This window comes from Biomphalaria glabrata, chromosome 10 (assembly GCF_947242115.1).
Source record: "Biomphalaria glabrata chromosome 10, xgBioGlab47.1, whole genome shotgun sequence".
Lineage (NCBI taxonomy): Eukaryota > Metazoa > Mollusca > Gastropoda > Planorbidae > Biomphalaria > Biomphalaria glabrata.
Genome location: NC_074720.1, coordinates 41,661,099 through 41,672,459, shown reverse-complemented (window position 1 = coordinate 41,672,459; position 11,361 = coordinate 41,661,099). Strand labels below are relative to the sequence as shown.

The 11,361-nt window shown below is 37.8% G+C and overlaps 1 protein-coding gene across 1 annotated transcript; it reads left to right on the top strand.

Annotated features, from left to right (window-relative positions):
- The first annotated feature begins 1,532 nt into the window (after nucleotides 1-1,532).
- On the top strand, nucleotides 1,533-10,809 carry LOC106070445 (uncharacterized). The gene is made up of 5 exons (XM_056044446.1): nucleotides 1,533-1,675; nucleotides 4,324-4,388; nucleotides 5,820-5,984; nucleotides 7,323-7,490; nucleotides 10,436-10,809. The coding sequence occupies exons 2-5, from the start codon at nucleotides 4,355-4,357 to the stop codon at nucleotides 10,549-10,551; spliced, it is 483 nt and encodes a 160-aa protein (XP_055900421.1). The 5' UTR covers nucleotides 1,533-1,675; nucleotides 4,324-4,354; the 3' UTR covers nucleotides 10,552-10,809.
- The last annotated feature ends 552 nt before the right edge of the window (nucleotides 10,810-11,361 follow it).

Below are 11,361 nucleotides of genomic sequence, written 5' to 3'. Positions count from 1 at the left end.
TTTTTTGGTGAAAGTCACAATTGCAAGGCAAAGTTCCATATGGATAATAAAGATTATTATTATGTTAGAAACCAACGAGTATTCATTCTCTGGCACTGCCAGGGTCGAGTTTCGTTAAAGGGAAACAAAATTCATCGTAGTTCCTTTAACAGTTTCCACTGAGGAATTTTCTGGTGATGTGGCAGGTCTGCAGCAGTACTGCCCTCTCACAGGCAACGAAGATGTTCCTAGGAATGTTGAGGGCCTTGAAGGTGTATGTGAGGTCAGTTGTTATTATCCCCTCGGTTGATATAACAATGGGGTATATTGTTATTTTGGACAATTTCCATAAACGCTTAATCTCCAAGCCTAGGTTCCCATATTTCCGTTGTTTTTTCCAGCTCTGTTTTCTTTAAATTATGAGATAGTGGTACGGCAATGTCAATAATGGTAGCGGCCTTTTTTTTTTATTGATGAGCAACAAATCAGGGCGATTAAAATCTAACGTTTTGTCGGTTAAAATAGACCTATCCAAGTACAGTAGATGATAAGCAGACTTGAGGAGGAGGAGTATCCTTACCGATCAAATTGTGTGTCAAAGCCAAGTGCTGGTGTATTAGCTTTGCAACTTGGTTATGGCGACCTAGGTAGGCTGATTCTGATAGGGCTGAACATCCTGCCATAATGTGTTCAATCGACTCGCCCACATTTCAACATTTTCGGCATTTGTCGGTAATTTTGAGTTTCAGGTTATGCTTCTCGTAATTTTTTGTCCTGTGTCATGTATCAGTTTTAGAATCCCTGTAATATTTGGTGACTAGTAGTCACTGAACTAGTCCGTGCTAACTGCACGAGATTTTTCTCCTGGTCGGATACTGACCACGAGGTGGACACCTCAGTTGACCATAGACTCTTGTAGATAGAGGAGCGTTATTATCTCCTTAGGTATATTGTATGAGCACTGAGTAATTATTATGTAGTATGCTGTTCTTTTCATTGGATTACATTTTGTGATGGCTTATATTGCCAATGTCTTTTGTGAATTATCGTGTCAATAAAATGTATGTCTGCTACCAGTGTGTTTATCAATAATTCTGAATGTTGTCGTTGGAGACTTTAGTACACTAGTGTTATTACGCACTTGCAAATCTAGTGCGTGTAGGAAAGTATTTATTTAAGAAGAACATTATAGTAGTACCAGAAGAGGTATCTACAACACACAGAGACATTCGCGTCATCACGCCTACAACAAGAACCAGGCTGTGACATCCTGATTACTTTGTCCTGTATTGCTGTAACAAAGCCTTCTGTTTCAGGGTAGAGATGACCTGCTTTGAGCCATGCTAAGGAAGCAGCCTTGTCAATGTTGTCCCCATCTATTATTATTATTATTATTAAGTAGATAACCAACGATATTGTCGTCTAAAAATGCCGAGACAATCTTGTCCGCCCAACGAATGTTTCCCGAATGAATGAATCAAAAAATTTCAAACTGGTTCAGACTCAATTCCAATAGTACAACAACAATTAAAATCAATTTGCGCGCCATTGTGAACAGGGTGAAGCCATTAGTGGTGCAAAACACTTCTATTGGAATTGAAATATACTACTAGACATTTCTTTACTGCTATTTCTGTATGACTTATGGTGTATACAGGTTGAATCAATAATATAAAAAAAACTACATCAAATATCGGTAAAGTAGTCTAAGCAAAGACACGATTGACACTTTGTCTAACTTATATTTAAATAGGCCTTTATCTAGTCTAAATGCTGTAGATATAGTGTAGGCCTATTTTTAAGACAAGAAGGAAGTAACTCATATTTTATTCGGGGGAATTTTCATGCTAAAAGTTTTCTACAGTAATCTGCTCTTTGTTTACAATATCTATCTATATTACCGTTTCTGAACCTTTTTAGCTCGGCCATCCCTTAACATAATTCCCCAATAGGCGGCGACCCTAAACTTTAAAATTTATTTCATTCACAGGCCTATGTAAATTTCATTTTGCTAATTTTATATAATCGTAATCAAACTGTAGGCGGACATCCATGGTGTATTTTTATATCAACTGAACATAGCAAAAGTGTTATATATGTAATTGTATTTATTGTAAAAATAATTTTGTGCTTAAATAAAATAAAAAGTGTATGACTTTCATTCATCTACTTTTCTAGTGCATGTTTATTATGCTAATGCAAACTTTAAGTGACAATTTGAAAAGAAGGGCGGGGGCATGGAGAATGTACATTTGTTAATACAGTGGACTGCATTGCTATAAAAATATTGTTGCGAAAGTATTTTCAAACACGCCAACGCCAGTACGAGCGTGGTTCTGTTTCTCCGGATGAGGAACTCTCTAGATCAGCGGTTCTCAACCTTTTATGATCGGCGACCACTTTTTTACAATCCCCCACTTAGCCGTGACCCCCCCCCCGCACAAACACACACACACCAGTAGAAGAATAGACAATAACAATCCATTTTTTTCAATGGTCTTTGGCGACCCCTGGCAAATCGTCAATCGACCCCCAAGGGGGTCACGACCCACAGGTTGAGAACCGCTGCTCCGGATAGTAAGATAATAAGGAACGTCACCTCCAGTATGAAGTCTTTTTCTGAGTTCAGTCGTACAGTAATGTTGGAAATAGAAGAAAGCGCTAAACAATCTCAGAAAGAGAAGTGGGTGAATTAATGTTGCGTCCATCGTATAATACACTAAATGTGCTAACGCCTTAAGTGTTATATCTTTAAAAAAAAACTGTAACAAGACATGACTGATAGTGATTTGGTAAATTTAAATTGAAGGGCCCCTGCCATGTGCTGGGCCCAATTCGGAGCAATCTGTCAACTTGGCCTAAAACCGCCCTTGCTGTTACATTCTTGAATCTGGAATGTTCAACTTAACAAAGCTTATTCACTGTGTCTGTCTGTCTGTCTGCCTGTCTGGTAAAAGGTGTGCACGCGTTATTTCTCCAACACCCATTCTCGGATCAAGTTGAAATTTCGCACAATTATTCTTTGACATAGACAAGACATGAATCAATTTTAAAAAAGTAACATAGTAGACAATTAATAACTGGTAACATATTATTTCGTTTAAATAGCAAAAAGGGAAGCTGATTCTTCAGTATTCAGAGATGTGGCTAAATTTTATGGATTTAGTCCCCTTAAATAATTGTTAACGCTATTTTCTCCCTCACGCATTCTCCGATCAAGTTGACACTTTAAACAATTAATTATTGTACTTAACAAAACATGAAATGGATTAACAAAACTACTCAATTAGTCAATTAATTATTGGTAATTAATTATTTTGCTTGATATCAAATGAGCTAGGTAACACGTTCACTTACAGTAATGATGTAAGAAGTAATGGCTGACACCGAAGAGTTAAAAGAGTCTTAAATTTTATAATTATTATTATTATTATAGCTTTTATATAGCGCTACTTTCATGCTTATAACATGCTCAGAGCGCTTTTGGTCCAATGTCATTTGTGGACTAGTGGGGGGGGGGAGGGGATATCTAGGAGTTGGTTTTCCGTGCTGCCTTTAATTTAAACATATTTAAACACAACTCTGCCCGAGTCGGAGTCGAACCTCGAGCCCCCCTTCTAGGTAGCCAAGCCAAGTTCAAGCGCACTTGGCCTCTCGACCACGCTTCCCTTAATAACAAACAGTGGGACATTTACGGTGACAGCTACGGTAATAGTCAGCATGATGGTCATCTGTTTCCGTGGACCACGGTTAACGAGGGTGCCATGTAGTCAGCCCAACGACTAACCGCTATACACTTTCTTGAAATTAATTCGTGTACCCATTAGAGTTTGGTGGACCGAGTCGGTCACTGTCCAATTGGTGCTTACTTCGGACGGTTTCGAGAGAACTTCGACACACGGTGCCGCCACTGCATAGAGAACGTAGAAACAACAGACCCCATTCTTGACGAATGTCGCGTTCTGCATGAAGGGAGATCGGGTCAAGGATTTGAGAGAGAACTGGTTGGTGTGCGGCATTAGGGCTGTCCTTGTACGGGGGCAAGGCGACCTTAAAACTCACTGCCCGCTTCCTTTCACTTGCTATTAGGGAGTAATCTCAGCATGGTTCGTTACTAATGAAGTTTCTGATTCGGATTCAAGGGCACCTAGAAAATCCCAAAAATTCAAGTATTCACCGAGATTTGAACCCAGGACCCCAGGTTCGGAAGCAAAGCGCTTAACAACACAATCACCACACACCCTCCCACGACTGCTTGTTAATGAAACAATATATATAAAAGCTAATACTAATGTAAAATATTTGACTAATATACCAGAATTTTTTTAAAAATATATATTTTAGACTTGTGAAGGCCATTGCACCTTTTGTTACCATGGCAATCGTCAAACTGCTATTGAGACTTGCAGGTATGTGTAAGTAGCAGATTAAGAAGAATGAGTGCTTGAGGTATTGATGATGTATGTGCCAGATTTCAGTATTTTATCTCATCGCCTTTTTAGTCTTATATTTAATATGCATATAAAGTTAACAATAACATTTCTAAAAAATATATTGGTATCCCCTTTAAGGGGGACACTTTCAGGGCAGGATCTAATGGGGTACAGGCGGCGATACAACTATGTAGGCTATGTATGTATGTATGTATGTATGTATGTTTGTATGTATGTATGTATGTATGTATGTATGTTTGTATGTATGTATGTATGTATGTATGTATTTACGTACGTATGTATGTATGTATGTATGTATGTGTGTATGTATGTATGTGTGTATGTATGTATGTATGTATGCATGTATGCATGTATGTATGCAGGTATGTATGTATGTATGTATGTATGTATGTATGCATGCATGTATGTATGTATGTATGTATGTATGTATGTATGTATGTATGTATGTATGTATGTATGTATGTATGTATGTATGTATTTATGTATGTATTTATGTATGTATTTATGTATGTATGTATGTATGTATGTATGTATGTAAAGGTAAAGGTAAAAGATGTATGTATGTATGTATGTGTGTATCTATGTATCTATGTATGTATGTATGCATTATGTATGTGTGTATTTATGTATGTATTTATGTATTTATGAAAATAAAAAAGAAAAGCTAAATATATCTCTATTAAAGAAACTTTGTGATATATTGATATATTCACAGTATTTTCTATTTGATATGAATATATCGGCTTAACGGGTAAACCCTATTTTTCAATCTACTTTTATTTTCGTGGCGAAAGAAACAAACTTGAAAGGAACATTAGCTAAGTTTAACATAGATCTAAGTCCAATCCACTAGATTAATAATACTCAAACTAAGGCCCGCAGGACGCAGGTAATTAACGGCTAGTTTATTTATAATCTATGACCTCCTTCAGTCACCAAGCGACTATGGATCATCTCGGTGAGATGAATGCCTGGGCATTAGCTGTGGTCGAAACGATGTCGCCCACATACGTTCCCCCCTCTTCACGCAGCTGATGTATCCAAAGGAACGGCAGTTCCCAATACAGTTTAGGGTCAGCGGCGTCGCAGGTTCTGCCAGAGTGTAGCACTGGGTGCTGCAAACTGCCTTAGGGTCCCCAGCTCCTGATTTTTCCTCAGGGTTGACTCCAGAAGCCTTTCCAATGATTGGGTTTAGCTGCAAGGCAATAGAGGTTTGAATTCAGAGTTTTCCTTCTCCTAAGTGGGTAGCCAGCCATGGCCAACGAGACCCTCCTGCCCGAAGCTTACTGGTTAAGGCGCCAGTTACTCTCCTTTGCCCCTTCTCCTGTTAGTGAGAAAAGTTATATTATTTTTAATAATGTTAATATTATGCTTGTATCGTTTAAGTGTTGCATCCTGTGTCTCTCTTCACTTCGGCCTTGGAGGCAACGAAATTCGACAAATGTATGCACAACCCTGGGTTTCTCTTCTACGTTTATGAATCGGAAGTGAAATGTCTACAAGAGAGAATAGCAGACTCCATCTACAATGTTGCTCGGAGTTATTGTCAAGGTATGGCGCACACACAAGCGAATAGGGTTAAACAACACATACACAGGTACACATACACAAACACGCACACATACACAGACACACACAATAAGATACATACACAAATCAACGTATAGGACGGCTGCCTGGTCGGTGTGCGGTTTGCGCGCTGGACTGTCGTTCAGACTTCTCGATGGTCCCGGGGGTTCATATCATGCCGCTGCCACCTTTCCGGTTGTCCTGCGGGAGGTTTGGACTAGGAAGTAAATAGGTTAACTCTGAAGGTACATGTTAAACATTTTACAAACATTTTTGACCCACATACAAAAGGACCCACACGCAAATAGACAGACACAAATACATACGCTTAAAAATAGAGGCACATTTATAGGTACATTCAACCACAGATAAATTCGCATACAAACACACACACACACACAAACAGACACACGCTCAAAGAGGCTTAAACACTTAAATACGCACAAATACGCACTCACAAATAGATTCGCATGAAAATGGACACAAACAAAAAAAAAACGCGGAAGAGATACACAGAAATAGACACACTCGCAGACAACTAGACATACCCCAGTAATTAATTGTCTAATTGGACACTTTTTTTAAAATTGATTCTTGTCTTTCATTCATGAGAATTGTGCGAAATTTCAACTTGATCGAGAATGGGTGCAGGAGAGATGACACAGCTTTTACCAAACAGACAGACAGACAAAGTTTATATAACCTTTGTGTCACAGGAAGGTCTTGAGGTGTCAGAATGTCGCAGTGTGATCTTATTTGTTAATATGTTAAAATGTGAAGATGGCTTGAGGCTACCAGTGGCGTGGCTAGGGATTTGGGGGGCCCGGGGAGATTGACCTCTTTGGGGGCCCCTTGCATTTTGACATATGACATGAGATAATGTACACAAAAAATATACAAGTCCAAAATCAAATTGGTTCAGTATATCAGTAAACTTAACAAAAAATAATCATTAAGACTATTTTAATGAATAAAACCGTTGTTTATTAGTTAAATAATGCACAAGTTCTGAACTAGTTGTCAAATAGATACAAATGAATGTAGTAATTCTACAGCTTTAAAATATGCGCCTAATCAACAGTTAACGAGCAGTGTGTTATGTGGCCAGCACAACGACCAACCGCCTTTACTTTCCCCAACTTAAGTCAGGCACCCATTAGAGTTGGGTTGGACTCAGGGGCGCCCTAAAAACCCTGAAGCTCAAAATCCCAGTCTTCACCGAGATTCGAACCCAGGACCTGAGGATCGGAAGCCAAGCGCTTAACCACTCAGCCAGCACGACCCACTTAGAGCTTTATGCTATATATCTGTATACAACAGATCGCAACAGTCAATTGGCTACCTTTAAAACTGAGGACGAGAGGAAAGTAGGCGGACACTTGAAGTCCGACGACAGGTGGATGTTTTGGATAGGCCTGGAGTCAGAGAATGGCAAGTACGTATGGATAGACGACAGGAAACCCGTAGACATAGATCTGGCTTTCTTTGGTACAAACTTGTTTGTTTTTTTGTGTGTTTTTTTTTTTTATTCTATTCTTTTTTTGAGAATTTGTTAAGAGGTCCATCTTTTTTTTCTTTTGACTCTTTTGTGGGCTTTCTTTGTCTCTCTGTAAGCTCTTTGTCTCTCTGTAAGCTCTTTGTCTCTCTTTAAGCTCTTTGTCTCCCTTTAAGCTCTTTGTCTCCCTTTAAGCTCTTTGTCTCTCTTTAAGTTCTTTCTCTCTCTTTAAGCTCTTTATCTCTCTTTAAGATCTTTGTCTATCTTTAAGCTCTTTGCATCTTTTAAGCTTTTTGTGTCTCTTTAAGCTCTTTATCTCTCTTTAAGCTCTTTATCTCTCTTTAGGTTCTTTATCTCTATTCCTGTAAGCTCATTATCTCTCTTTAAGCTCTTTATCGCTCTTTAAGATCTTTATCTCTCTTTAAGCTCTTTATCTCTCTTTAAGCTCTTTATCTCTCTTTAGGATCTTTATCTCTCTTTAAGCTCTTTAAGCCCTTTGCTACTATTTTGGACTTACTTTAATTTGTTGAATTTTATTATCAACTTAATACATTCGAGTTACAGTCTTCCATCAAAATAAATAAATTATGAATTGAAGATAAATCTTTAGAAAAAATGAGCAATTCTATATTAACGATTTGTCTTACATTTCCGCCTGTTGAGAACTGTTTTCTAACATTGAAGAGTACAGAGCTGTATTTGAATGGACTTGTGTCCCCTTTTACCAGGTGTCTTTATTACACGCTGCACATAGTTGAACATCGTGGTGTTAACTCTTTCTCTCCGTAATTATTTTCCCACGTTTTGAAGGAATTCTTCAGTTGGCTCATTACTATTTCACTACCCCTGTTATGATTAAGCTTCAATAACTTTGTTGTTTGTTATCAGAAAATGTTGTATTTGGTATTGAATTAAAGGGAAATGAATGCTCTTTTTATATAAGACAAGTTTAAAAAATTAAACATTAATTTAATATAATGGGGTCAATTCAACGATGGTATCGTCGATTTGGAGAGAAAGAGTTAATTAGTTCAATCAAGAGGTTTTATTAACAACACATGCCGATGTTCTGTTTATCGAGATGTTTGACAAATATGGTAGATATGATTAGGAAGGAGTTGAATTAGTAGAGTCCTTGCAAGAATTTGTTGCCTGTAACAGCTTGAAATAGAGAATCTCCATCCAATGTTATAAAGTCGATCTTGTCAGAGCGAGACTATTCGCTATAAAAGGGCCTCATCACTGACCTGCGACGTCGCAGCCTGTGGGCAGTTTAGACCAGTAGCTCGTTGCCGTGTCGTACAGACCTGAGTTCAAATATGGCGTTTCTCTATTTCACTGACATCAAATGCTTTTAGTTTTTTTACAAAGCTTATAGCGACTCACTCTGTCTTTCTGTCTGTCCGTGTGTCTGTCTGGGCAAAAGTTTGTATACACGTTATTTCTCCGACACCCAGCCTCGAGTTGAAATTTGGCACAATTATTTCTTTTACCTGACAAAAAAACCCCAATTAGTTAATTAACTATTGGCATTAAACTACTTTGTTTGGTATCTTAAACAAGGGAAAGAAATAGTACTTGTCTGAAGTGGTGGTATAAGCTAAATAAGCCCCCTTCTCAGGCTTAGTGAACACAAACATGAAATAGAAACAATTGATATTATACAATCTTCCATGTCCATAGACTCTTTACAAGCAGAGTGGTTATCGTGTTGGCTTGAGAAGGCTGAAAAGGGTTTAGCCCACAAGTTGGAATTCATATCGATCCCTTTTTTGAAATGTATTTTATATTTTTTTATTTTTATTTTTTTTTATTTTTTTTTATTTTTATAAATTATAAAGTCTAGATCTCTTAAAAATTTAATTACTTGACTGATCCAAACTAATTGATACAAGTTCGCGAAACACAAGCTTTTTTTAAAAAAACATTTTAAAATGTGTTTCTTGTTATAATAATAAATTATAATCGCCGTACCGCTATCTTTTAATATAAGTACAACTGTGGGAAGCGTGGTCGAGAGGCCAAGTGGGCTTGAACTTGGCTTGGCTTGGCTACCTAGAGGGGGCTCGAGGTTCGACACCCGACTCGAGTTTACTGAGCGCCTAAAGGCAGCACGGAAAACCAACTCCTAGATACCCCCCCCCCCCCCCCTCCACTGGTCCACAAATGAGATTGGACCAAAAGCGCTCTGAGCATGCTATAAGCATGAAAGTAGCGCTATACAAAAGCTATAATTTACTTTATTTTTATTTATTTATTTACGCTAATGATAAAAAGGAATAGAAAAAAGTACAATGGGAGATGCTCTCGAGGACTATGAAGGTACTGTGAGCATTAGAGGAAGACTTAGACTTAGACTTATGTCCTCCCGCGCCGTTCGGCGCATTGGGCGGCAAGCTGTCTCCGCCATCTGCCGGTCCCAAGCCCGGGTGAGAAAGGAGGAGGGTTTGGCGTGGGGCTAGCGACCCCACCCTGTAAAACCACTATTGGTACAGAAACTGCAAACTTGACACATAAAGAAAACTATTAGAGGAAGAAGATATATATAAGAAGATGCTATAAGCATGAAAGTAGCGCTATATAAAAGCTATAATAATAATAACTGGAATGGAAAAACAAAGAAAATATGGAAACCCAAGCTTTCTGTGATTAAGCGATTATGGAAGTTGGTCTAAACCAACAAGATACTTAAATATACAATGTTTTTATATTGGCTGCGTTAGAGAGAAACCATATTCATAGTAGTAATATAAAAATGACCTAACAAGTTTCCACTGAGAAAAACTCTGGTGATGTGGCAACGAGACTCTTCCTAGGAATATTGAGGGTGTTGAAGGTATCCGTGAGATCAGTTGTTATCTTCCCCTCGGCTGATACAACAATCGGGTCAATTGTTATTTTAGTATTATTATTAGTATTTTGTCTGTGGTTCTTACAGATGATGATGGCACACGTGACCAAACCAGCAACTGTGGTGCTTTTATAGCTGGCTTGAATGTGACCGTTGTCATGCCGTGCAACTTACAGCTGCCTTGCCTATGTGAGATGAAGTAAGGGCCACACAAGGGACTCTTTGGCCTTCATCACCAATCCTCTATTCAACTAGCAAACTCATGGGAAGCGTGCACTCTTCTCGAAATCGTCTCCAACGATTTTCTTAAAAATTTGACAAATGATTCATATCTAAGTGAAAAAAAAAAAGAAGAACTACTAGCGAATTGTCTTCACTGGGGAAACTCTAGCGTGTCCGTTAAAGCGTTTTGAAATATTTTCTTCTAAAATGAATTTTGGTATTAAAGATGTTTGTCTTGAAAAAACAGGTCAGAGGTCTTTTGTTTTCGTATCTAGGCCCAATTCATTAAAGAGTTTGATAAACAAATAGAGATCTGAATTTACAGGCCTATCAATAGAATTTTATAAACTCTTGATTAGATTTATATATTCAACTTGAAAAAAAAAATAAATCGAGGGGTGGGATAAAAAAAAAAAGTTTTGTTTTTACAATTCCTCTAATCAGCTTGTAAATTCCTTGTGTCAAAAAATAAAATCCTGCAAAAAAAAAAAAAAAAAAAATTGTGGGTGACACGGTACTCGAAAAGGGCTCTAATGATTTTCCTAAGAATTTAACAGTTGATCTATGGGGAAAAAAAACTAGATAAATGGTAACATTGGCAAATTTCTGGTTTGACCGTTATAGTTTTTCAAAGTACATAACAAAATTAATTTAAATTTGGCTAGAAGTCAAGATTATCTTTTTTTTTGAACAGAAATACATCAAAGACTTTTCCTGCTCGTAGAGGCCTCATTCATTCCATAGTTGAATGATGAAAGAGATGTGCAGGACTCTTGTTAGCCGGACTCATG